The sequence below is a fragment of the Caloenas nicobarica genome, chromosome 6, assembly GCF_036013445.1.
Source record: "Caloenas nicobarica isolate bCalNic1 chromosome 6, bCalNic1.hap1, whole genome shotgun sequence".
In the NCBI taxonomy this organism is placed as follows: Eukaryota; Metazoa; Chordata; class Aves; order Columbiformes; family Columbidae; genus Caloenas; species Caloenas nicobarica.
This window is the reverse complement of record NC_088250.1, coordinates 4,646,694-4,674,383: the sequence shown is the minus strand read 5'-3', so window position 1 is coordinate 4,674,383 and position 27,690 is coordinate 4,646,694. Positions and strand designations below refer to the sequence as shown.

Here is a 27,690-nt window from a genome sequence, read left to right as displayed (position 1 = left end):
CACAAGTGTGTATGCATGAACACATACAGTTTTAGTTCTACACCTACTCCCCACTTTGCAGTTAATACACCTAACCCAAAACTGAAACTTTTAATCTAAATTAGCCGGTAAAATTGTTACTGCCCCTTGGTCACTTGACCCACTTAGACTCTCCTAAATACATTAACTTGTGAAAAGTGGATTAAACCTGAACATAAATGGAGAGATGGCACAGTTGTCTCAAATCAAAGGCCCACAGTTAATTTGCTGAAGATTTAATTTTTTTAAAAATTTTATTTTGGCTACATAAATGTGGAAATCATGCCTTATTATACAGGAGATTGGGACAAAGTACAACAGCAAAGAAATTAATAGAAACCTGACAGAGATGAATTGGTACATGTAAGTGAATTAAAGACTATTACTGGCAGTACTCCACTGTGATAAAGCCTTAAGTGGTATTACAAAATGCTGCTGCTAATCAGGGCCATTGTGTAATCTCTTTGGAATAGTGTAACATATTTCAGGTAAATTTCAAACTCTGCTGATATTCAATGATTCAACATTCATGCTGGAGGAAAAAAAACCTACAGCGAGGCTTTGTGAACATGCAACTTCTGTTAACTGCTCAAATACTCTTCAACGCAGCGTAATTAAATGCAGTGAGATGGATCTGGCAGAATGCTGACCACAGGACGTAATAAATAGCATACACAGAAAATAACGGAGCACGGAGGAAAAACCAAAGAATGGAAGACAGCTACAGAGGTGCAGTGCCAACCTTTGCTGCTGACTGCATCTGACATACAGCAGTCGTGTAGAAAGAACAATATAATTTGTACCACAGGATGGTAAAAAAAGGGTCTACCGACTTTGTTACCCCAGTAAAGCGCAAAGGCCTCAGGAGTCTGCATTGTGAAAAATGAAGATGTTCTTAAGAAAGTCTTTAAGCCATGGAGAAAACGGTTCCCTGAAGAAATAGATGAGCACACTGGGAGCTTCCAGTCCAACAGACAGAAGTTAGGAAGTGCAGAATGGGATTCAGATGGTTTATTTTATTTGAATTGTGTTATCAAAACAAATGCTAATAGTTTTCAAATAAACTATAGCTAAAAACTCGCACAAGTAATTCTAATGAGAACATGCCTTTCTAGACATATACTTGATACATTAACATGTATCCCACGTGCTTTCCAGTTACACCTCTCCATTAACTGCACTGGGACATATCTAGAGGTGATACTAGTTTTTAACAATTAAAATGTAGTCACACTTTACAGAGAGATGAGCCTGCATATGACAGAGTCATACAAGCTACAATCCACCTATATCCTTAACGCCTCTCACGTTTCTACACTGAGGCTTCCTAAGAATTTCTCCTTTTTTCTTCCTGGAGCTTCTTCCCCTGTACAATCACCTCGTCCTCCTGTAACCTTCACTCCACGTCTCTTTTGCCTCAGGTTTTCATGCCACACACGCTCCCTATTTTGAGTTCAATTCCTGGGTCAGGACAGGCGCCATCCTCACGTGCAGCCTCACCCAGGGTGAGGCCAAGTCTTGAAGAAATCACAGACTTCACAACAAGCCTTTGATTCTGCCCAATTCTGACTCTGCACAAGGGAGATTTTATCGGAAGATCTCAGGGAGGGCATAGCCTGGTGTCAACAGGTGATCAATTCAGTTAGTAAAGCACCGATTCTCTCATTTTACTGCCAACTGCACTGACTTAGCTGGCTGGTGGCTTCTTGGGACAGCGAGAGTTTGATGGCATCTGCAGAACGATGGGACATACAACTCATTCTTTGTAAAACTAATGGTGACACTTCTTCATAAAGCAATGGACAATGGCATGGGGAGAAATGCAACACTGAGGAGCTGTATATGAAAACAGAAACTAAAAAGCAGCAGTCAGCTGGCATTGCTGTCTAAACCACAAACCATTCCTAGCAAATGAGTAATAATTAGAGAGTAGATGAAAGTGTGCAAAGCCTTTATCCTCCAAGGGTTTGTAAATAAAGATAAAAGAGAGATTATGCAGCACGGAGTGGCGGAGGGAGCCACTCTGATGGGGTCTGTGAGTGAAACACCACATTAGCTGTTCACATAAAGGGATCTGGGGCAAATTATCACTTGGTCCACTCACGTAAAGACAGCTTTTTCAGGTAACTCACTGTCCAAGAACACTGGTCATACTACAAGGACAGGGTGGACTTCCACTGCAAATAAGGCCTCGGACATCAACGATGCAGGGAGGGAGGTCTGTCCTGCTGTTTTCCATCTTTTATACATAGAGGCACTTGGAGAGAAACCTTCCTGCCAAAGGATTAATAATTTACATGTCCCACATGGGATTATGTCAGAAATGTAAAATCGAAGGCATTATCTTCGTTTAAAAAAATAAAATAAAATAAAATAATCTCACAAGTAACTGTTAGGTCTTGCACTCACTAACAGTCAGTTTGGTAGTAGTCTCTGCCTCCGATTATGCTGCTCTTCTTCTACTAAAACGCAGAAAGCACTTTGACATTGTCGCTGTCTTCCAGATTAATTCCCAAAAAACACTGAATGTTCTTTTAAAACCTGGGCAACTGTGGAGGGCTTCACCCTTGATTAGTGACCAAAAAAGCCTAAACACAGACTTCAGTGCAAGAATGTACCGCATGCAGTACAAGTTTCATGACGCACAGAGGTCCATGTGGGATGATACCAGCAGAAAAATGGGAGGACACAGTCCTGAGAAGAGTCACAGCAGTTTGTCAGGAAATGATGAGCCATAATGCTCTTTGGACCAGTACCTCCCATGTCCCCTAGGTATTTTAAGACTTACTTGAAAGCAAGTGAAGTGCAGCACAGCAGCATCACGTGAATCTTGCTTTCATGTCTGACAGTGAGAGTAATTTGTCCTGCTATCAATTCTGGTATGTTCTGCACAACAAAAGCTGGAATTAGGTCACCACAATTTTCTTTTGTTCCTGTGAATAAGCCTAGCTTCTTCAGCTTCTCCTTCTGAATGCAATCTTCAATCGCTGCCACTATTATAAGTCAAACCTGCTCAAGAACAATTATTTCCCTTCTATATTATACAGACCAGTCAATACCAGGTTATGTGAAATTCTTCATGATCAATGTTTCATCTTTTCAATATGGCTATTGTAATTGCATTAATATTTCTTGCTTCCTTTTTACTTTTCCACACAGATCTATAACGTTCGCCCAGTGATCTCCATTTCAATACAAACGTTCAAATATAGGGAAACGAACTATCAGATGGCTGTTTTTCCTTTTTATTTACCTGCCCTTCCATGTCTTCTGTTTTTCACCTTTGAAGTTGCTTCACATTTTTGTGAAGTTTTAAATATCCTCACTGTATTTCAGCATCATGTTTTCCACCCAGTTTTAAAGCAATCTTCTCTATAGCACATCACAGTAGGTGCCCAGGAATTCTTCACAAAAAATGAATGTGCTGTTCCTTCCATCCCTCCCATAGTGTTCTGCCCACCTTGCTAAGCAGGCTCCTTCTATATCCCAGTCCAGTTGTTCACCATTTCTGCACCTCCTTCTGCATTTCTCCCTCTCTGAAACAGCAGCGTCTTCACTCCTCAACACACAAAAAGATCTCTTTTAAATCAACACAACTATCATAGCAACCAGCTTACAGTTATTACGAACAAACAATTGCTACAAGAGAGCCCCAACCTCACAGCACAGGATGGGGCTGGTTAAACAACTGGTGCAAATTTGTGACAAAAGATAAAATGTCACTCAGCACCATGATGCTGGCAGCGAAACCAGAGATGAGGAGAGGCACAGGTCACCAGCTGAACAATTTAGTGTAGCACTAAAGTTTCTACAAACTTCCTGGTGAGGGAAAGGGAAAAGCAAAACCCACACAGAAAGAAGGGAAGTTAGATATATTTCCTTTTGGGTATCCCATATCAATCCTGCTTGCTCTCTTCCGCCACCTGAACACCATGCTCTCCAGTTAAATCACCGCAGGACAACTACATAAACTTCCCTTAGCTGTGTTTCTTTAAAAACACTATCTTTGCACACAAGGAGCCAGAGGACAGGCAACAGAAGTGCTGTATTGAGCAATGCTCTTTGTTTTCTCTCTGTGACCCATCTTTTTCTCAACACCATCCAAATGCGTATCCTATGCTAGTCTTTTCTGTTGCTTTCAAGACCCACTAGCTATCACTAGAATCTTTCTCAACAATGAAGAATTGAAGCAAAAAAATAGTTTGATAAAATATATAACCTCAGTAGAACTATAAGCAACATTTCCAAAACATGTTGCATCCTATTTGTCAAAGTCAAATGAAGACAGGATTCTATATACCTAATATATTTGTGGAAGTGGGACATGGTATTTTGAAAACACTTCTCTACACCTCACTTACTACTCAGTAGCATACCCCTAGAGCTATAAATCAAGGAAACACTCATTTATCCTTGAAACAATCTTCCTATGTGACATACCCACACAAGTCATGTATGGTGATTTCTCACGTACTAACACATGGAAAGATGCATAAACCCAGAGAGCAGCAGCCACAAAAGGGTTAACAGCCCAAACAGCTCCTTCCAGCTGCAGCTCAGACACACGATTGAGTTACTGTGGCTTAACAAGTTATTGTGTTTCTGCTGAGCTACTGTCAATGACCACATATGTATTCCCCGCCTGTGACAAACACAATGTAAAATGCTTGAGCCTGACACCAGTGACAAGACACTGACAGGCAAAACCTGGCTTAAAAGAGTGCAGCACACGCCGAGCTGTGGGATGGGACGGGGACCCCCTCAAGAACGCTCCAGAAGAGCTGAGCAGAAGTGACTTTTGGAGCTTTTGGGAATGAGAGCTAGGAAAAGCCGTAAGAGATACTCCTCAACCACATGGAAGCTGCGTGGGTGGCTGGGTTGCGAGTAGGGAGCAAGAAAATGCTGAAGCTTCTAAAACCAGTGCTCCATACCCCTGTGAAAATTAAAATGCAGGACTTAATCTTACCAGCACAGTAGCCCAAAGAAGGCCACGGTCACGACAAGCCACGGAACCAACACACTGCCTTCAACTGGGAACAAACAGCAAGATACTGGATGCAGCCCAGCCTGCAGTTCTGGCGGCCCAACTCCAGCCTCAGCCCAAAAGGAGCTCTGCACAGCGAGCCAGTGTCTAATCAGCTGTTGCCTTGGATCAGGACAAAAGCTGAAGCAGCATGTCCTCCTGCCACCCCCCAGCAAGGGACAGGGCACCTGCTGCCCAACAGGAGACATGAGAAGCAGCTCGGTGGCATCAAGAGCTGCTAGACCGGGTCACGGCGAAAAACTGCGGGTGGGAAGCTCGGCCTGCGAGAGCCCGTGGGCTCTCTTGTAGAGTTCCAAGGCTGCACTTAACATCAGAACAGTTTGGGACGGGGAAAACTGACCAAAATAGGCCCACAAGAAAAAACACAAGCTTCCCTGAAGTGTTTGAATTCCTCCCTTGCACTCCGCATGAGCTCCAGGTCATCCTGTTTCTTCTGACTTTCCAGGAAAAAGTATAAAAACGATGCAACATTTTTTAATTTACCATGCCCTGACTATGCGCTTAGTACTGAGCAGAGCACAAAGAATGACATGGTTTGAGCCCCAAGGTGCCAACCTAAGTAGTTGAACACAGGCCAGAAAACACATTTGCTGACCAAAACAATGTATTTCACAACGGGACCTTGTTTTATATTTCAGACGAATACAGCAATGTTTCTTGTAGGTGGATTAAAAGCAATAGACTTTGTGGAAGTGCAAACAGGTACATGAATGAGCAAGATGCTGGCTAAGTCAATGAAAGATTCTCCCGGGGGAGAACGATGAATAACGAGCAAACAGAAAATGCGTAACAGAAACAGGGCCATAGGTCTTTTAGGATAATTTCTATTCTGTTCACAATAAGAAGAGCAGAACAAGAGCAGCTAAACGTGTGTGTGTACAGTCAGTTTGAGGTATACCGAAACTCTGAAAAAGGACGCAATCCTTTAAAAGTCTTTTGAGATCACTGAGATGCTAAATATTCTTCCACTCATTTGGTTGTTCGTTGTGCAGAATAAAAGCTGCTGCAGTGCTTTTTTTCCCCCCACTCATGTGACTCTCCCCGAGATCTACATGCCGCAACGATTACTCAATTTACATCTGATTTAGTGTCTTAATACTTCAACTGTGATTTTACATAACATTTCTGCTTTTGTCTCTCATTTACCTAATTCATACATATATTGAGTAACGGGTTGTCTAGAGGAAAGCAGCCTATTTCTGCAGGAGGTCATTTAGATTTCCATTGGGTTTAATGTTTTAATTCCTTTCTAGCTGCTAGGAAAATATATTTTGGTAACTAAAATCTTGTATTTTCATTCATTTACATAATAGTGGACCGAATACATCCTGCCTTCAGATATTCATAAGCCATAATCACTAATGGGAATGGATATATTTCACTTGAATATCTGAGGAGATAATTTCAGTTCAGTGCTTTTAATTTTTTTGTATTTCATAATCGTTTTTCAGACAGGCATGGTCTATAATGAGATTAACGATCTTATTCAAACCTGCATCTTTTATCAGGAAAAGACTAATTTCTGTTTTTTCAACCTCCACCTAGGAAAAGTCTAGAGGCAGGCAAGTCTCATAGCCAAAGAAAGAAAGAAAGAGAGAAAGAAAAAGAAAAGAAGAAGAAGAATCCACCTCTTGCCAGTAAATTGAGGACATCTGATACAGACTCATCAAGACTCAAACAATAACTAATTTAGTATTATCTTTCAGGGTATTCTACTGGAGGCATATTTGTCGAAAACAACTTCCCCATGCGCTATGCAAGTGTTTCTTCATTCCAGCTCATCCTATTGTGCTGGATTTGAACATCTTCTCCCCCATAATTAGTATCTATAATTGTAAACAAGAACAGAAACCATCTCGGAAATAAAAAAGAGGCAAGCCACAAATTCAAGAGAATAAGAGACTAACTCAGGCTAAACAAGACAGATCTTACAACAGCATAAACCAGCCCAATAAAAAAGAAAACAAACTACCAGGGCTGAACAGAAAATATCACCTGTTCTAGATAACTACCCCATAGTGGTATAACGCTGAACTGACCGAATAAGCTGCCTCTGGAGTGATGTAAGTGAAGAAATGGAGGAAAGAAAAACCTATGAAAGAGACAGAGCTACACTGACCTTAAAATTTAAGAATATGACAAACCAAAGATGAAACATAGCCCTTTCATACCACAAAACAAGGAGTGTGAGCTTTGGATACACAAGACTGAGCTCTTAACGTTCTCCCGTTTATTTCAGAGGTGACAGGGAGTGATTACCAACTTACACAGGATCCTGCCCTCTAAAGAAAATCTTAGCTCTAATGAGGTCAGTGCATTTTCCCCCACCCTGTGAACTTCAATGAGAACAGGATTTTACCTTTGCTGTTAAATCTGAGGAAGTTTTTCTTTTTCTTTTTGGTCCACATTAGTTGTACAGCGGGTGAAATGCAGCAGATTACAAAATGCCAGCTATCGGAAAAGACACCTACAGCGTATACTGTATTTTTGCTAACGTTACCTCATTCTGGAACAAATAATCACAAAAAGAGAATCAAAATAACAGAACACTCCTAGAACGCTAGATTTAACTTTGCTTATATTGTAGTCATTAGGAACTTAATGTCAGGAATGGAAACAACACCAATTGCAGTCAAAGCCACAGATGCACCTCTCCAACCAAGACATCAAGCGAATTATTTCAGAGAAGCTCATCAGACAAACAGTGAGCAAGTATAAAGTAACTGCAGCTGCAGAAAAACCATGGGGAGACAGAAACACCAGCCTATTAACTTATTCACTGCCATTAACATCTCTGTTCAAGAACAGGAACAGTCTCCATCCACAGGTTGTTTCTAATTAGCAGCCCTGGATTAGAAAGCAAAACTCAACTTTGACTGCGCAGGCAAAGCTTTAAGACTTTCAGGTACTTTGGCTTCAGATCACTACGGAGAATTACAGATGCAAACTGATTTCCCGCCTGTCTATCCTTACGAGCTGTATTCTCATTTTTATCCTGTAGGTAAGGGGGTCTGAGAACAGAATTCTGAGCTGTGGCACCACTTCAAAGTACATGCCAAAGATTTATGATAGACTCTCATAAATCGCATACAGAAGGGCAAGGAATGGAGTGCAGCTTCCAAGTCATTCTTATGCCCTTATTCATTTTGGGGTAGGAAGAGCTAATCTACATTCAGAACTGTGAAGAAATCCCTAGGCCAGATTAATCTGTCTCCTAGAAAGCACTCTTATTTCCAGGTGGGCTAGTACACTGGCCAGTTTCACTTTATTAGTTTGGCCTGCAAAAGTTTCTAGCAGCAGTATTTCTGTTTTACAGTGTCATCTTAAAAAACCCCTTTAAGTAATAAAACTCTGATGTATACAGAACAGAACCGCACATTGGCCCAGGCCATTGCCCCTGAGCTGTTCTTACCTTTCAGGTGGGCAGGGGGTACAGCTTGTGAAAACTGGTCTACGGAGCACAGCGAAACCAGTGTCTCAATGAAGGGCAAACCAAGGAAGCTAAATGGCCTGGATGAGAATTTGGGTGCTTAAATTTAGATGGCACGGCTATGGCACCTGGAAAGCGCTACTTCCATCCATCTCTAATACCTGGAATAGTGCTGATAGCTAAACAAAAAGGTCAATTCCACGTGCCATTCCGTTATCCTCAGTTATTAATGTTCTTGAGCTTGGACAATCTGGGATCAACTCTCAGCCTAATGTTGTCTTAAAAATGTCCTCCAGCAGTGGGTCAGCCACAGGAAGCAACTAAAAAACTGCTATTTGGTTCTAAATGCCACATCACAACCTGTGAAAGGCAGGCGAGAGCTGCCTACCTCAGCTCCTCATGATCGAACACCAACCTCTCGATGTTGGTGGGATGCTTTTATTACATGTTCTGGTATGCGGAGCAGCAGCAGGTCTAAAATGAGAATCATTCAGAATCAATGGGTTGGGATTAATCTGTCCTCCTGTCCAGTGCAAGCGCTGCCACAGTAATAAACAGAAATCTGATAACTTCATACTGTCAGCACAAAATGAAACTCTGACCTTGACCTGTGCAACATCATCCAGTAATTTTTTCATAACTTCAACATACCATACTACACGGCTATGATCTAATAAGAATCTAAAAGTAATTAACTGGAATTTTTGAAAACTGAAGCCTTAATCAAATATGTATTCTTATCAGAGTTGCAAGCCAGCAATAAATTGGGACATTTAAAAAACTGGGATCCAATCCAATCCGTGATCTGATCAGGGTTCAATGGTTATAATAAATTGGGAGTATTAAAACTGGGATCACATCCAACACTTTATTTTGTCTAAACCACAGGACCTAGATGTGCTGCAAAGTCAGGAATACTCAATGAACAGATATACCATGTTGGATTAACCCTTAATAAATGATGATGCACAAGCTCAGAACTCCCAAAAACATGTGGTTTAGCACAGAGCTTAATGGTGAGAAGAGCAATTACCAACGTTTTATCAGAGATCAATATGAACTATAAACAGCCATAATAATGCTCTAGACGTCGTAAGTGGATAGATAACACAGGCACAAAAGCTAAGACGGGGTCGGTAACAACGTATGTGTGTATGAGCTCGCTCTAAGATGTACCGTGCATTTAAACACCATACTTTGATTTTTGTAACAGTCCGAGTTTCAACTTTTAATTCAAAACAATTTGGCTTTTCTACCATACTACCACGCATGCAGCTATTCTTGTTTTCGTTTTGATTTCCAGTAACATACAAATTGTTTGTAATTAAATACAATGTAACAAATGCTAACAGAAATGGAATGGAGTTTAAGTCACAAGTATTCTCTCATATATAAGTGGTCTCTAAACGTTTTTATTTCTGCAAGATACATTTCCTTCGAATAGGGATCCTGCAGCTGCAACATTAAACTTCTGTTTACCAAATATCAAAAACATATGTATTGATTTTTTAACTACGAGAACGGGCAACAAGCATCAGAGCCGATAGGAGAGAAATGCTCTTCAGTTGCTGGAAGGTTTAGGAAAATTAAAGGAAATTCATTCTTTAATATAAAAACTGAAACCATTTAACTTTACCCAAATTTGAGATTTACTGTAACTTAAGCATTCGGTTTATTTGGAAAGCAAGGGCCAAATGTTCCTTCTGCTTCTCTAACACTCTACTGAAAAGGTAAAACAATTAAAAAAATTTCTGCATTCAACTCCAATGAGGACTACAAAACCAAGACTCTTTTAACAAAACAACAAATTACTACTACAAACAAGTGCAGAGTATTACTTTTTACACAGAGTGCCTCCTCATTCACCAACCCATTTGCTACTTTTTAAAATCATCCCATTTTCAACAAGGTGCTTCATTTTGTGAAATTTTATTCTAATGTCAAGGAAATGTTTGACTTTGCTGGAAGAGAGACTTTGGTCTCAGCAGGAATATTCCAGTAAAATAATCCTAAACAAACGGGAAAAAATAGTTTTCTTTCAATTGATAGTCACTTTATTTGCATTTGAAAAGCAAACAAAGTATTATGTGTAAAACTCAAGTGACTAATATATTTATCTAGTTTGTTCTACAATGACTTTCAAACGTTAGAAAATTAAAAAGCAGCCCCAAATCAGTGGGGAAAAAGATGGAGGAAGGGAGGAAGAGAAATCTCTTGTTTTGATGGAAAGAAAGAAGACGATCTCTTCCAGCGTTTAATAATGTAGTGAACATCTTGTTGTTAAAATGATAAATTCTTAGTAATTTATACAGAACACACTAAAAATACAGATTTGAGTCAGCTTGATCAAAATAAACCTCAGACAGCTTTTGCTTTTTCCTTTTATGGGCAGATTCTAGACCTTTGGAGCACATGCTTGGTTACAGCCAAAGTCTTTGAAGCGTGAACAAAACGATGAGCGTATTTAAAGTAGGGCCTCAGTCCAATGAACCACTTGACTTGTGTCAGGAGGGACAAACTACCACCTCAGACAACTCTATCACCAGCTAAGCCAGTCCTAAACTACCTGTGCCACAATCCCCCGACTTTCTCCAGTCAACTTCCAGCGAGGCCGCATCGCTGCGCCACCCGGAAAGCTGAGGGAGGTGGGGGCAGAAGAAGAAAACAGTGAAATTCAGAGGAGGTGCTGCCTTTATATTCAATTGGACACAGATAAGGCTATTACTAAGCAAGGAATGCCCAGCATCCTTAACCACTTGAAGCCTGCAGAAGTAGCAGTCGTAGAATAAAGTGCTGGCTTTGAAAGGAAAGGAGAGGCCTGGGGCTGAGGCCTGGAACAAATTCCTAGCCTGACAGGGACCTTTCAGGAACCTGGACAAGCAGCTGCACTGCTTGCATTTCAGATTCCCACCCACAGGACGCTTGCCCCCACCTCCCCGCCAGATTTGCTCTCTTCTACCTCAACTGTGAGTGCCTGGGGTCAGGCCCAAGCTTCCTGGACAGCAATGAGCACAATGAGACCTTGATCTTGGTGGGGACTGCCGGGGAACAGAAGCAGTAAAAAAATAATGTCAGCATTTCAGTGCAGGCTGTGGAGCTGCTGCAGAGAACGGCAGCTACAAGGCAGCACAGAGAGTTGTACTGAAAACTGAGAACAGGACAATGTGGAATAGAAATAGAAATCACTAGGCTAGAGAAAGACTAAATTTATTTTCACGTTTTGAGGTTCAAATCTGAAACTTGGCAGCCCATAAAAGGGGTTGCCAGGCAAATCTATGCTGAGGACCAATGTGCAAGCAAGTCCAATCCTTTTGGGAAGCATCTGCACTACAGAGTGAGTGCTGTGCACTCTGTCTGCACACGCCTACGAGCTCTAACACATTCTGGATGTGCCAGACTTGTTGCACATGCACTGTACAATTCCTTCCCTCTGCAAGCAGCAAACCCAGCTTATCCTGAGCAGGACGGATTTACGCTCATAAGATCTGATGTTTCCTGCCAGAGTCAACTGAGCTTCTACTGCACATCCAGTCCATGATCATGCAGTGAACACATCTGACATTTCTGCACATCTGCAAATCTTGTCAAAATTTCTGGAAAAAGGCTGGAATTTTGTGAGACATTACTGTACCTATCCAACACCAGTCAAAAAACACTTTGCAAAACTCCAATAGATGGCCTATTCCGGTAAACTGGAAATGCACTTCCTACTGAAAAATATTTCTCAGCTGAGATCTTGGAACAGTATTCTGTTTTTTGGAGAGCTGCCAAGCGTATATTGCATGCAAAACCAACACCCAAAACCAGGCGAGGTCCGCAGCTGCTAAGATGCTGAAATGCACTTGATCATTAAGCCTGTCACACCCAGCCCCAAAATCAACCGCTCTGACCTCCTTCACTAACATCCAACATCAACAGCTTGGTCTCTGAAACAAACTGTTGGATGAAAAATCATAGTATCAGTTCGTATGACAGATCCTGAAATATTTAGGTAGTCAGCATTTAAGAAAACTGAATTTTAAGCAAAAAAACCTGACATAAAATTGCAATTATTGAAGACCCCAACAAGAATTACTAATATAGCTAATCTTGGAAAGATAAAATTAGGTGCATGTTTAAGTTAATTCTAAAAAGGTTAAATGTTAGAAAAGCAATTTATATTTTGTTTAAGCTGTTAAACACAGGATTTGTTCAATGGTATCGGGGGACAAAACATGCTACATTTCTATCAACAGCTGCATAGTCTGTTCCACTATTATATCCCCAGTAGTTTTAACAAACCATTTCATTCTCAATGAGAACAGATTTGAAAATATGCCTGTGTTCTAGTAAGCTGCAGTGAAGCCTGGTTTTATAAATATGAGACCAAGTTATGCAAGATTGCAGCTAGTGAAGTCACAGAAGCAGAAGATCTATGACGTGGATGTGCCACAAGGTTTTCTTTGCCAACATGTGCATTAAAATCTTGGACTTGAATCACTTTACAGAATTACTAAATCTTGGGTCAGAGCTGTAAGACTTGTCTTCACTGTCTTACTGAGCATCATCACTAGATGAACAGCCAACAACTAAGGACTGAATTACCTTCAATCAGGTAATGTTTCCTTCCACTGATTTTAATCGATTTCCCGAACAGTTCTTACCCATATTTGAGAACCAGTTTCCTTATATCATTTTTCACTAGGAAAGATAAAAGTCTCTTCTGTTTTATGATCAACTCAAGAAGGGTTCAATAGTCAGCCTGTAAATAGTCTTACGTGGGCAAACATATACAGCCGTACTCTTACTTCATTTAGAAAGCTGAAGCAAACTGCTTGTTTTTACAGCATGTGTTGCATTGCTTTGAGGATAATGTAGGGAATATTTCTTCGCTCCTCTTCTGTTTGTTTTTTTAATTTTAATCCCTCAAACATAGATGATTGTACTACCTGATAGAAAAGTGTGATATTTCTATTCTTGTGCATTATAGAAGAATCAAATAAGTGAGTTAAAAATATCATCTTGGTTCATCCAATTCTCAACACACCTGCTGTTCTCCATTTCAGTCGCAAACTATTCCAGGTCAAAACTGAAATCATTACTAGAGAAACCAGAATGATGAAGACATTGAGCTGCCAGTTTCTAATGCAGCCTTACCAAGTTACTGTCAATCACTGACTGTAATTTAAAAAAAAGCATACAACGCTAAAGAAGTATTAAGAACAATTATCTTGCGTCCAATTGGAACGTTAGACCTCTAGACGGAAGGGTTCATGCCTTGCAGCCTGCCAAACATTTCAGTAAATGACACTGGCCCTTTAACAGATGGGATACATGCTTCTTAGCTTGCCAGGATCCTAATAAAAGACACTGGCTTCTTTAAAATGAAGGACACATACCTCTCAAATTGCCAGTATCCAAATTGGGAGTCAGCAGTTTAAAATAAAGGCACTCATCGGTCTGGCAAAATCAAGGACACGGCACAGAAATTTTAAAACAAATGGTACAAAGTTTCTCCTAACACAACTTATATGAACTAAATACTTAAACACTGGCTAAGCATATCCAGTAGCAGCACTGTAGCTGTGGCAGCTCCAGTGAAGGAAAGAGACCTCTGAAAACTTACCCCATGACGTGACAACCCATATTACTGCAACTTGGAAAGTTTTACAGCAACTGCAGACACCTCGTGAGAGCCAGCAAGTACAGGCTCTTTAACTTTTCTGATAGCAGCCATCAGAGGGAAACAAAGACCTTCTTCAGCATACCATGAAGTACATCTGGATGAGCTGGGGAAGGGGGGAGAGGAGTTTGCTGAGCCTTGTCAGCACCTACAAACTATCCCCAGTTCCTCACGGGCAGACAGGAGGGAAAGTAGAAAACTATAAACGCTCTTTGTCTGGAAACATAACCAAGTTCCTAAGACCGGGCATGAAAAAGGAGTATTTTATGAACAAGACAGAGAACTGGGCTTATTCACATCAGTGGTTCTTGTCATTTCAGCCTCAGAACCTTACCTGAGAAATATGGCAAGTTTTTCATCTGATGAGCAAAGATGCTGCCACCATTTACTCACCTTTCGCGTTCATCTTTCATTTTCTCCAGCTCCTCCTCTTTAAGTATGCCTTGCTTTGGATTCCCCTTCTGATCCGTTTTCCCACTTTTATCTTCTTTTCTCTTTCCAAATCTGTTTAAGATATCAAGGAAGGAATCGGGAGAAAATAATTACTAGTGAAAAAACCAGAACTTATCTGTCATAAACCATGGAAATTTTAGGCAATCGAAACACTGTGAACTTTTATCACAATCACTCATGTATTTCCCACATTGCAAAATGGGCCATATGCAATAGGAAGGACCTACTACAAATTGATTTGGATCCTATACTTTCCAAAGCTATTGCTCGAAACAAAGCTGGAAAACCCCACCAAACCTAAGATGCAAGACACTGAAGGGCTAGACTATTAATAGGGCGCAGTTTAAAGTTTTTCTTTCTGCCTAGTAATATACTATCATGTAATATTTATGCTGTGAGATTCCCCCCAGAGACCCCAATCAGTCTGGGGGTCCCGCTGTTCTGTACACTGTAGAAATATGCATTATGTTAAGTCTGCTTTGCGCAGCCTATAAAAGGTGACTGAACTGGGGAGCTACGTTTCATTTCTGATGGAGCTAGACGGACCACTGGGGTCAAGTATGTCAAATATGCTCATGAATTATGGGCCCTCCTCTTCCCCAGTTTGAAATTCTCAGATCCACAAGCAAAGTAAACGATCAATCTGTGTCTTCCCGTGCAAACGAATGTCTCCTTCCATGCATTACAACAACGTAAAGGAAAGTATTAATAATGATTTCTTCATTAAATATACCACATTGCAAACTAACTATTCCGACTCAAAACTGCAAACTCTTCTGTGAATGTCTGGAGCATTGCCGTTGTGGTCTTTCTTCTCCCCTTTTTATTTTTCCTGTCAGCCCAAACTGCCTCAAGTGGAATAGCTCAACTACTGTGCATATACTTCAGCTGTAAATCATTGACTTTACGTTTCTTCTCTGACCAAAGCAGAAATCTTGCAAATACTCTGTCAGGCTCATAAGTTAATGATCCATATTTTTTGGTGAATGTAATAATTCTGAGCTTATGGTCAAACGAAGTTCTTAGGGACCCCGGAGCAAGCCTTTCAGACAATAAGAACTCAGTTAGAAAGGGAATGATGGGCATGAGAGACAGACATGTAGCATTTGGTGCTTAGGAGAAGAAAGGCAAATACTACAGGAAATAACAAGAGATGCTTTATCATGGTTCTGCCACGGACTGTGCTACGGACTAGGAAGAGTCATATCTCAGTACATGCTTTTCTCTTTCTTCTCCTCATATGTGGCAACAGAGATAGAAGCTGTCTTACATTCTATGCGGGATCCTTTATTCAAATATACGTGCGCCTCAGCTACAAACAACCTTCAATTCTTTTTTTATGGTCCCCACTCATTTCGGCGGTTCCAGAAAGACTGCAGATGCTTTCCATGCTTTTGCTTTTCCTAAGTAGACAGCAGCAAACGGATGCCACTGCTGCTTTCTGACTTGCAGCAGTCCCAGGAGACCATGGAGCCGCAAACCCCATCCCGCGGTGGTGGTGCCAGTGCCGGCAGCAGCCGGGAAACACGTGAGAGAGACAGAGGTTGCACGTAGATACAAAGTGAAAAGGGCGCACAGATACGAGACCACCCAGGTGAAAAAGAAAAACTAGATGAAACTCTGCATATATTGCTCTGCACAGAGGTGTGAGGCAGCCAAACAATAAATCACCTGGGGATGAGCAGGGGCAGCACCTGGAGCGCCCCAGTTCTCTCACTAGAGGCTGTATTAGCACTTCCATCTTGGTCATAATTCAGCTCTGGTACTTTGTTTATGTTCAGTCTGCCTGGTTTTCTCCCACAGTTTCAATTATGGGTTTGTGGAGCCTCATATTCGACTGTAGTACGTATTGATTTTGAAAACATTATTCTTGGGCATTTTGTATTGCTGCAGGGAGTTGAAGTTGGATATGTTGCTTACTCAAGAGAAATGTAAAAAAAAGAAATCTTTAACATACGTCCCTTACAAGTTTAGGTATTATTTTTTGCTTACCAGGGAAATACATTTTAAATAAAATAAAGTGACAATTTCGATTGTAATAACTGCCAGCATGACAACTCTCAGAAAAAATAGTGCTGTTTGCTGATAGAGCTGCTCTTGCCACAAAATTGGCAAGTTCCAGTGTAATTGTAAGTTGGGAATAGTGAGTTGGTCTTGACGAAAAACTTTTTTTCCCCCCCCCCTCCTATTTTTTGCTTCAGATGGGATTTGTGCTGGCTTACAATTTTTACCTGATACACTAAGTATACAGCTTATAGCTCAAGGCTAGAGAAATGTTCAGAATTTTGGCCTCTTCTGCACATTGTTACACCATAAAAATCCATTCTCTTTTATTATCACTGGAATGTTTTTCAGCTCAACAAGAATCTTGCGCAAACATTAAAAAATAAAAGCAGCGCAAATTTAACACTGAAGAAGAGCAGTATAGAGTAGCAAACGTTAAACTACAAAAAAAACACCTCTAAAATTTATAGTCTGCTCGCTGATGTGTTCTAATTGCCACGGGCTTCTGACAATAAAATTAACTTCTACCCATTGTAATTTTGTATGGGTTTGTGCACTTTATAGTACTCTACTGCTTATAGGAAAAACAACAACAGAAAAGTTGAGAGCACTTACTGCACAACTGGGTTTGATCCTGTTCTCATTGATACCAGTGTGAGGCCCTCCACTGACTTCAACAAAGACAGGATAAAATCTCTTGTCAAAATGGAATTAATTAACTTTACATTAAAATTCCGTGAAAACTGAATGGCTTTAGGATTTGAAGCTTCCAGTTCTCCAGGGAACAAATAATTGGACTGTAGGAAAATCTGCCCTCCTTATTAATACAATTGACAGAAGAATAAAACCATCAATGACGAAATGTATGGCACACATTTGTAAAAGGTCTCTTTTGCCATACTGTTCATGGCAAAATTCTCTTCAATTTAATACCTGACAGAAGCGGTACTCTGAAATCCTTATGTAGCAAACTGAGAAATATAACCAGAAGACCTGAAAACAAATAGATCAGTTGCATCTTCTCATTCTACATCCATCTATTATCAATTTACACAAAATGAAGTCACTTGTAGTCATACCAAGAATAAAGAAATAATTCTGTATCTTCCTAGGCTGGCTGAGTGACTGCCCCAGTTCTCTGATTATCCACTGTAATGCCTGGGAAGTACTGTTAAATAAGTTAAAGCCCTAATAACCTTAGTATACTTTTCAGCTGAGAAAATTAATATTCTGACTACTCAGAGTATAGTTCTCCCGTAAACAAAAGTATAAAGGGATTTTCTTTATGTGATCTCACCTCAGAGTGATTCATTCTTATGGGAAAAGCCCATATGCAACAGTTGAAAACGTGTTGTGCAAGAGTGAGGGACTATCCTATTTCTATAAATTTCAAAGGAAAATATAGGTGCCCTGCAAATAACTAACATTTTCCCCCTTAGAGGCATTAAATGAATGAAGTCTCTGAATACCTAATGTCTTATTTTTACAGTATTTATTACCATCCCATTGGCTGCAGCATTAAAGCATATATATGCTTCTTTTCAAGACTTCCAAGGGATAAAAATTAAAACAATTTTCTACAGACCTGCTCTGTTATACTTGGGATAAACGTCTTCTATGCAAGACCTGAAGCTGTGGTCATGGCAACACTTTGTTTCCGTGCAGAGCCGTGAGCTTCCAGATCTCAAACGTGTTGATATTTGCTTCAAGGATTAAAAAGCAGGTTGGTCTATACAGTCCCAGACTTTGGAGCAGGAAGAACATCTGGTGGGTGGAACCTGAAGCAGCTTGCTGACTAAATTCAGCAATTTGGATTTCTTAGTTAATTCTGTTGCCCTAGATCAGTAGGTGTCACTGCAGCTAACAGGGTATGTAACAAGAGTTGCAAACATCTGTAGGGAAATAATTCAAAAGGGCATATAACACGCTCGAGCAAGACACAAAGCCTAACAATGCCATAAAATCTTGACATCTCCAGAAATGATCTGTAAAAAACCAGAGTGATTTGTAAAGTACATATAACAAAAGCTCTGGCTCCTAGTCATTTCACAGCAAATGGGGAAAAATGCTGAGATTATTAAAGCAGCTCTCTTATGAAAGACTAGAAATAACCCTTAAAATTAAATTTAAATGTGAGTAAGAATGAATGAACGAGCAAGAAAGATAAAGATACTAATAAGGTATGATTTTCAGGTCCACACAGGGACTATAAAAGCCTTATTAACTGCCACTACCACCGTGTGTTTTAAGTTATTTTATCACTCAGCTTTACAGCAGAAGAAATACTTTAGAAGCAGTGCTGTACTTTGATTAATTACTTTCATACATACACTTTTACAGAGTATTAAACATTGCCATAAAGATCCTTAGTGAGTCAGACTTGTTGGTGATTACAGGCCAGGCTCATTTTACATTTATGTTAATAGCAGCATTAATGAAATAAATCTTTTACATTTTTAGCGGCTCTCTAACTACCTAAAAGGTTTGTTATTAAATGTTTACTTATTGGACAGAAGTATGCCGTTGAGTATTACACTAATGGGATCAGGAGCTTTGCAACAGCTGAAAAAACTACAGAAAGCAGAGGTATTTTGGTACAACATGTTTTGCCGTTTCGAGAACGAAGCGCACACGGCAGGGGCTGGCCGACACTGTTCAAATCTTTACCTATATCCAAGATGAAAGTAACTCCAGGACACGGGATAAACTTCTGGTAAAAAGGCAGCTCTGTGTACTTCCTAATGTGAATTTTATAATTCCTGGGAAATATAAGTTTAGAGAAGAGGCAAACTCCTGAAAAAGTTCCTCTTGTTAGCGTATTTCTCAGCTTGCCTGCACTGCTTAAGACAGTTGTCCTAGGAAGACGCAGGAAGGTGTACTGGTTAATGCATTATTGCCAATATTTTCACCTAGGCTGCTTCATCAGGTCATTGCATAAATATTTAATGCTATGGACAAGAGGATTCATCCTTGTCAGGCTCCCAAGACCTTAAAGAAAACAGCTGTTATAATTCCTTGAATGGAAATTAGACGACTTTCCTTAAACCATCAGAAATATCCAGTATATAAACTCCTAAGGTGGTAAATCCCAAATAGCTCCTGTGCAAAGGGAAAAACAACCTCACCTCTGATTTACTGTATCAATGAAGGCACATGACTATTTCTTAAAAATGTCCTGTGCTACAATTATCATTTGTATTTTACAACTGCAGCTAAACTTCATGAATGCGAAAATCCTCTTATTTAGCCACCTTCAAATTATTTTGGGAGATAATCCACATTATTCTAATGCTATGACTGGAGTTAAACTGGTTATGGTCAGCAGCAAAAGAGGTGGTTATGTAGAAAATGCAAATATAAAGAAATCCACATTATTAACACCAAGATATGTCGCTCCTGTTATGTCAACATTAAGTGAACAAGTGCCTTTTTTGTATTTTTCTTTTTTAAGTTTACTGTATCAGGCTGCTGGAGTTCGACTGAAATCACTGAGCTTCCAGATGCAGCCTAATGGGAGAAAAACTTATCTTTTTAACAACTCTGATTAAACACAACCTCCCCCCACCCGTTTATTTCTTTGATGCCCAAATTAGCATCTTTTCTGCAGCATGCTGAATTAATTAGTACAGTGACAAAGAATTAGTCCAGATAAGATCAAAGCTGAAACCATATTTATCTGGAATTTGAAATTAAGAGCAGAGAGTATTAACCCTCCGCACTTCAAGGCGCTTTCCACATGGCACACTTAGTAAGCCTTCTATGAGTTCATTCAAAATAAATCAACAGTGCATTTTTTTTCCCCACTGAAGTTTTGCTAAAAGGGAAATAAATTCACCATGAACGAGGAACTGCCTTTAATGCAGACCCTGTACATGCTACTCATTATGTAACTTGTAGGCATCAGTAGAACAAAGCAAACAAAGCTGAGAAAAGACAGTTAATCACATTTGTATTAATGCCTGGATCATCACATTGTTCACAGACTTAAGGGCTAATGAAAGAATTCCAGCACCAAAGCTGAGAAGCTGCTTGCGGTAACACCTCACAGGTAAATAATCTATAATCTTCAATGGAGAGGGAAACGAAATGTCAAACAGAAGCCCTAAATTACACAGTGAAGTTTACTCGGAGAGTATCAGCCATGTGGACAGCAATAAAAGAAAATCTTCACTGCCGGTGTCATTGTCTTGGACATTATCTGTGTTTCGCTACCAGATAAAAGACTGGAGGCTGTTTGTTATGTGAAATGCAAGAGTTCCTCTTCTGCCTAGAAACTGCAGAACAAAGGGAATCTAAATAATCACCCCAACATCTTTTCACCCATCATCTTCCCTAAGCCCTGTATCCTTATTTTTAAAATGTGGAAATTGTTCTTCATTTAGATAGAAGTGACTTACTGGAACTCATTCTGGTAATCAGGTATTAGGAAATCCTCACCATTGGGGCAGTTCTGCCCTTCTGTACCATATATCAAATCTTGCTTCCGCAGCATAGGAAATGACCCAAGACAAAAAACCAAAGAACATGATGGTATCGTAAGACTTGGGCCGCCTGAGTTAGAAGTGGTTGCTGCGAACTCACGAAGTCCATCTGCTGAACTAACAGAGTGCAATAACTCTCCTTGGATACTATGTAAATACAGACAACAGAAGGCAGCTACGAAGAGTGGTCCTTCGTATTTCAAGGAACTTATTTTTAGAAAACATGCTGAGGTGTTCTTGAGTGTTGGAGATAGCATTTATGAAGAGGGGTCACCACTATTATTATCCGACCAGGAAAATCATGCTGCTGAATGGCAGCTATGCATCTGTTTCCATGAAATGATGCTTCAATCATCTGATCGCCATGTTGCTGGCCTTTTGGTCCCCAGTACAAGAATTCTGCATCCCACATCACATACATCAAGAAATAAAAAACCGCAGCAATAGCGCACAGCTGTGATTTACAGCTTGAGCAGAAGAAGGAAAAAATTGATTTCTAGTCTGTGTAGTGTAACAAGCCCTGCCTGCTTGTCCACCAGACTGTGGAATTACCCTCCACCCATGTAAGGAATTATTCCCGTATATTCTTATTTTTCCCTACTTTCATGCAACATCAGCCATTTTCCCCACTCGGTTCTACCCTACAGGTAAGTAATTTCTTCTGAAGTGAACACTAATTCTGTCTCAGACGGTGCACAGAAATACAGCTACGCTTACCCGGCTATGGAGCCTGCAAACGCCAGCCTGCCAACCCCAGGGAACACGGTAATCACTGCCATGGCTTGGCCATGGTAACTCCACATTCAAAGCAAACGAAAAGCACCAGAGTATTAAGCCCCCAAACTCTTCTTTCTTAATTGCCGTTTCATAGGCACCCATTTTCTCATCTCTCCAGTAAAAGAAAGGGTGAAGCAGGCAATGTGCCTCTTGTGTGGCTCTTTCCCCTACTACTAACCACACAACTCCAGAATTCACTGAAGTATCAACTACATGTGTATGGATATGTACGTATTATGCATGTTTATAACAAGAAGGACTTTTGATTTTTTTCTCATATCATAACTCTCATGGTATTTGGTGGCTTTCTTAGCATTTCAGCTACTGAGGCACTATATAATAATCTCCACTCATACTACAAAAATTTTGCTCAGCCCTCTTGGCTATGGAAAAACAACGTGCAACTGCGACATTATTAGCACCGCAGATACAACTCTCATGAGGCAAATTAAATACATTTGCAAAAAAATAAGAAAACCAAAACCAAACCGGAAAACCTGCTTCATTTGCACTCAGAGCCATGATATTTCAAGGTGTCAGACTTGCTGATCACCTCACCACTGCAATACTCACCTTCTCAACCAAACTATGTGCCTTCCTCCCCTTACACATCACAGTGGGAATTCGTTGGGGCTTATCTGACTTTCATGAAGGGAAACCACTCATGGCAGGTTCCAACGAGACCTCCAGGAAAAACACGACCCTTGAAAAACAGCGGAAATACAGAAAACCCCCCTGTGTTTTACTGAGAAAACAACCCAGCCCTCATGAAACCTCCATTCTCTATGGGAATGTAACGACTCTCTAACCATCAATTAATGTTGAGCATATATCATCATATCCATTCGACAAATGAAGAAACTGAGGCAGGAAGGGTAAAAATGACATGCCCAGTTTAAAAGGCCGTATTTTCTTTCTCTAGTAATCACCTCAGAGCTACGATTACATTATCACTGCATACCCACCCGCTTCATTTTCCAACTTTGCCATGATGCTTTTTACCCTAGACTATTTCCCCCCCAATCTCCTTCAAGTTCTCTGCTCATTCATTTCCTCCTCCTCTCCACACACACTCTCTCTATTTTCTCCTTGCTCCACACTCGTTTCACGTGCTACAGAAACACTTCTTCCTGGAGGTTGCTGCTGCAGAGCGCACGCAAGGAACGTGCGTCCTGAAAACCGGCGCTCCTGCCTCCGAGACACCCGCAGCAATCCCAGCAGAGACACGCAGAGATTTCTGCAGCCGCCGAGCTACCAAAACCAGTCTCCGCTCTTTCTCAGTGGGATGCATTAGCCCGTGTTTGAGCCCTGCACTGCTCAGAGCGCTTGAGAAACTCTGAACTAAGAATCAGTGAAGAGACTCTTCCAAAGGGAGACATAAGAGGGAGATGGTTCTTAAACAGGAAAGGGAGGTTGTAAAGGCAAAGAAAAAAACCTAAGACCACTTGGTTTTAGGTTCCACAATGAACTTCTAAGGTTGAAGCATCACAAATTCCATCTCTGCATCTCTACTATAGCTGACATTTTTACAAAGCAGGAACATTCAAAACAATGCCAAAATAAGAGTGGAGCTACATATACTGTATTTTGAAAGATGTGTTTTGGCATAATAAATAATAGATGGTTTTGCATTTTTAAACTGTCAAAATCAGCCCTTCTGATAAATAATACCTTCCCTCTCTAGCCTTGCCTATTGTACATTACTAATTAGACATAGTAGTTTGTGGTTAACAGCCTTCCTTACGGATTTCTTATTAGCTTGTATATTCTTTTCAGAAGAATTGTCCTAATGGTGAGGTCTGCTGGAGGCCAACTGCATGAAGCCACTGGGGGCGGAAATCTGTTTGCCTGTCAAAACAGTGGCTATCAATTAGAACTGTAAATGTGATCCCTTTAAGTGTCTCGGATGGTAGCAGGGATCTCCAGTGATGGATTAGGGGGCTGAATCACTTTCATATTGTCCTAAAGGAAGCTTTCAGACAAACAGCTGTCCACATGAAACAAATTCACCACTATTTTTCAGCAAGTCCAGAAGAACCAGTCTAACCTGCCAACATTCCCTCTGCTATTTTTTCAGAAAATCCCAGCTTTAGAGCATTTTATGTGGCATACTAACAAGACTGATACTAGATTATTCTGTGGTTTCCTTAGGAAAACGTGGCTTAGGATAGCTATAGCAACAGGAAAAAAAAAACCCACAACAATTAGGTTCCTGAAAGACATGATGCATCAAAGAAGAACCAGTGAAATGATGCAATTCCACCGTTCACTGCTCCGGGATGCAGCCCCAGTGCACAGACAGCAATTTCCCCTTTGATACAAGCACCCAGCTCTCATTAGCATCAGTAAGAGTTGCGGGGACATACTGATGTGAATACGTTCCCCTGTATTTTGCAGGAAATTAACACCACTCACTTAGGGACTGAAGGAAGCACCGTGTCACTCCCAGGCAGCCTCTCTGCCAGTTAATTAAGCAAAAACCTCTGCCACGAATCTCAAGAGGAAGCTCGTCCCTGTTCTCCTCGGCACAGCAAAACTGACACGAAATAAAATGTCAGGAGTGGGAGCTGGGAAGTGGCGATGTTCAGGGAAGGTGAAATGCCTTTGCCAAGGTCTTGTGCCACTAGGTTTTCGTGGATTTTCAAAACAGTTATTAGAAATCAGACTGATTAGTTATAGCCGAGTTTAAGCTTTAAGAACGATTTAAGAAAGTGACTAATCAATACAGGCAAAAAAGCAAAGGACTCCACCGTACTCACACAATGTGGCTCTGGCAGCTGAAGGACAAGGGTTCAGGATGGGGAAGGTTTCATCCAGTTGCTACACAACAGACTCGTAAGGTTGGGAAACTAGACTGAACGTATTACAAACCTTTCCTCAGCACCTCTTCTTCATAAGAAAAGAATAAATAACAGAACTAAGGGACTGAAATTTTTAGTCAACTATATGAACTACACAGCCCTGTGATATCTGCTCTCAATAGCATTGCTCATGAACTATGCGCCAGAAACTTCCTTTACAAGGTTTCAGTGAAGATCTGCCAATCACTTCTGTTTCTTGAATCACAAAAGCTGTAATTCTGGAGCAATCAGAGAAATATATTTTGCTGGATAAGGTCAGAGAAAATTGCTAGAATAGTGCGTAAAACCATGAAGTACTTTATTTTGCTGCTTATTACAACCACATAGCTCGAAGTTGCACAAACAACATAAACAGCCCAGGTTCCTCAAACTTTCTCCTCCTTGCATATTTCTTGCCTTTCACACATTGACTCCCCACCACAGATTTTTATAAAGTATTTTTAGAAAACTTATTTGTTATTGGTGTTTATATTGCCAGCCTGTTAATTGGTGTGTGACAACACAGGGAAAGATCTCCCTGGTTTCTTGTTCAGATACAGCAATGCTTTGCTCACCACACAAAGGCTTCGACTTCTTTTCTCTATGTCCTAGGGTTATATTCACTCATACCACGATTTGCAGCACTAAACCACTGCTGCAATTTTTACCTAGCGACCAAAGTGAGCTCAGATACCTTACAAATTCTGCACGTTATCATCTTGGCATAAAAAAAGTCAGCCTGAAACAGAATTTAATTATGAGGGTGATAAAACAAATGTTTAATCCAAAGCCCACAGCAGCATAGAAGGCTGAAGAACACAGATGAAGTCTGTCACTCATTTCATTAACATGTCTGCCATAGGAGATGCCAGGAGAAAAGAGTATCACTGAATAAAAACTGAATGGTGCTGACAAAAAAAACCTACTCGAGGGTGTGTACTCAGTCAGTGAACTTCACTCTTTTTTGATTCCAAACTGTGCCTGATTCAACCACAATTTCTCCTGTATGCATTAGTTATTATCCGTTGTCCATCGAATAATTCGTAGGGAAAAACTCTGGCATACAACTTGCCCATCAACTGAACACAATCAGTATTCATTACAATGAACGTTCTTCTTATTCATCATTAACTGCGACTGATCACACGTATTGTTTCTGCTTCTTCACTTGATAACTCATTGTTCAAAAACCACCTTCACAAGCAGAGGGGAACAGAAGCCACTCTGCATTTCTTGAACAAACACGTTTTGGCCGCGGGCCCAAAAATTTACTGCATAACCCGCCCCCCCCCAACTGTATGAAAACAAATTTCACCACCCGAATGCTCAGAGTTGTTGAATTATGTTTAGCTGAAAGTATTTAATCTGTAAAACAATTAGAGACCTGACTGTGAAACAACTTAAACATCTGCACTTGTTTCTTTGGCTGTATCCTTGGCCTTCTACCATGGGAAAAACTGAAAAGAGTGCCTAATTTATCAACTACCAACCACAGACCACTCATTTTCATTATTTGATCTCTCTATATCACTACTTCTTTTGATTTATTAGATACGACATTTAAAACAGATTTTTTGTCATGATAATTGAGTTGTCTTTGTGCTCTCGTATTATTGCTGTGCACCTAGACAACTGCACCAAAGATGTACAGAATTTTGGATGAAGCTGCATTATTGATTTACAGTGCCACAATGCTGTTATTTTGTCATGGTCTTATAACTAAAAAGCCTGGCCTCAATTTTGTTTTTCGTCTCACGTGGGGAAATGAAACTCTTCTACCTCCTTCCCTCCAGTCATACAATTTCCTGCCACCTTCTGCCTCTTGTACATCACTTGTACCACTGTCACTTTTCCAGCTGCTGCTGAATAGACAAATAACACCACAAATATAGTCCACTGATCCTTGGAAAACAGAAGCAACAGGATATAGGAAGGTAAAGCAGAAATCATGGTCAGACCCAAGGCCCTGAATTTCAATAACGGGAAAGCTGTACACCTGGAAAAAACCCTCCCCCAAGTCCACTCGCAGCAGCTGGAATTAACCACTACATCTTTTGTGTGTTAGACGTTCTTCCTCTTGCAGTTGGCTGGCATATCCTCTAAATAAGCAGAGTAATAAAAGCCAGTTAATGGCCCAGGGCTGCTATTGGAAATCTTTAACAAAAATCACTAGTATTTAACAGATTAGGTGAAATTTGGTTCCGAATATGGGACTTTTATGTTGTGCAGAGGACAGTGAGAATTTTCTCTTAATAATGTGGCTAATACTGTTTGAAACTGAAATGAAAAGGGAAAGAAATAGAGACACCTAAAGGTTCTCATCTTGCTCAAGAAATATCCAGAAGGTAGAATACGAGAGTCTAAGAAGCAAAATGCCTGGACAAGGGAAGAAAGTAAACAACAGATTTAACTACACTAAGGTGCAAAATATTTGCGTTTTGTTGATTTGAATACAAAAGAACTGAGATGGGGTATTCAGTATTAACCAAAAAAAGGACAAGGAAAATAGACATGTGGGATGAAAATCATCAACTATCTGTGTGACTTCTGTTGTGGAGGAAGATCGCTGGGGAAGAGAAAACATTAGTACTGAGATAGAAGCCCAGTATGACCAACATCTGTGCGTTAAATGTCTTGACCTGTAAGTTAATTTGATTTCTGTTAACTACACTTTTAAAAAAACATATTTAGTGGACACCACATTCCAATTTGTCTTATCAGCAGAATGAGTCAAAACCCAAATATACAGGGAGGCCTGGACAACACCCCACCCGGGAAACCCCTTCTCCTCTTTCCAGTAGTGACTCTCCTGAATTTGAGCGTGGCTTGGAAGATGGAGCACAGGCTTTCCGCCTCCGTGTGGCTCCAATCACGGCATGTGCTAAAGAATGTTCATTTCCCTGAGGCAGGGCCAAAGGAGAAAGTTCTATTTCGTTCCAGCCCATCTCTTTAATTCCCCCAGCAGATGCAGTTTTTACTGT

General features: G+C 40.5%; 1 protein-coding gene across 4 annotated transcripts in view; it reads right to left on the bottom strand.

Annotated features, from left to right (window-relative positions):
- The window catches only part of PARD3B (par-3 family cell polarity regulator beta), a 377,310-nt gene that overhangs the window by 78,086 nt on the left and 271,534 nt on the right, over positions 1–27,690 (bottom strand). For all 4 annotated transcript variants that reach the window (XM_065637273.1, XM_065637270.1, XM_065637271.1 and 1 more), the window contains one exon: positions 14,548–14,658. In XM_065637273.1, coding sequence (XP_065493345.1) covers positions 14,548–14,658 — 111 coding nt within the window. The remainder of the gene's footprint in view (positions 1–14,547; positions 14,659–27,690) is intronic.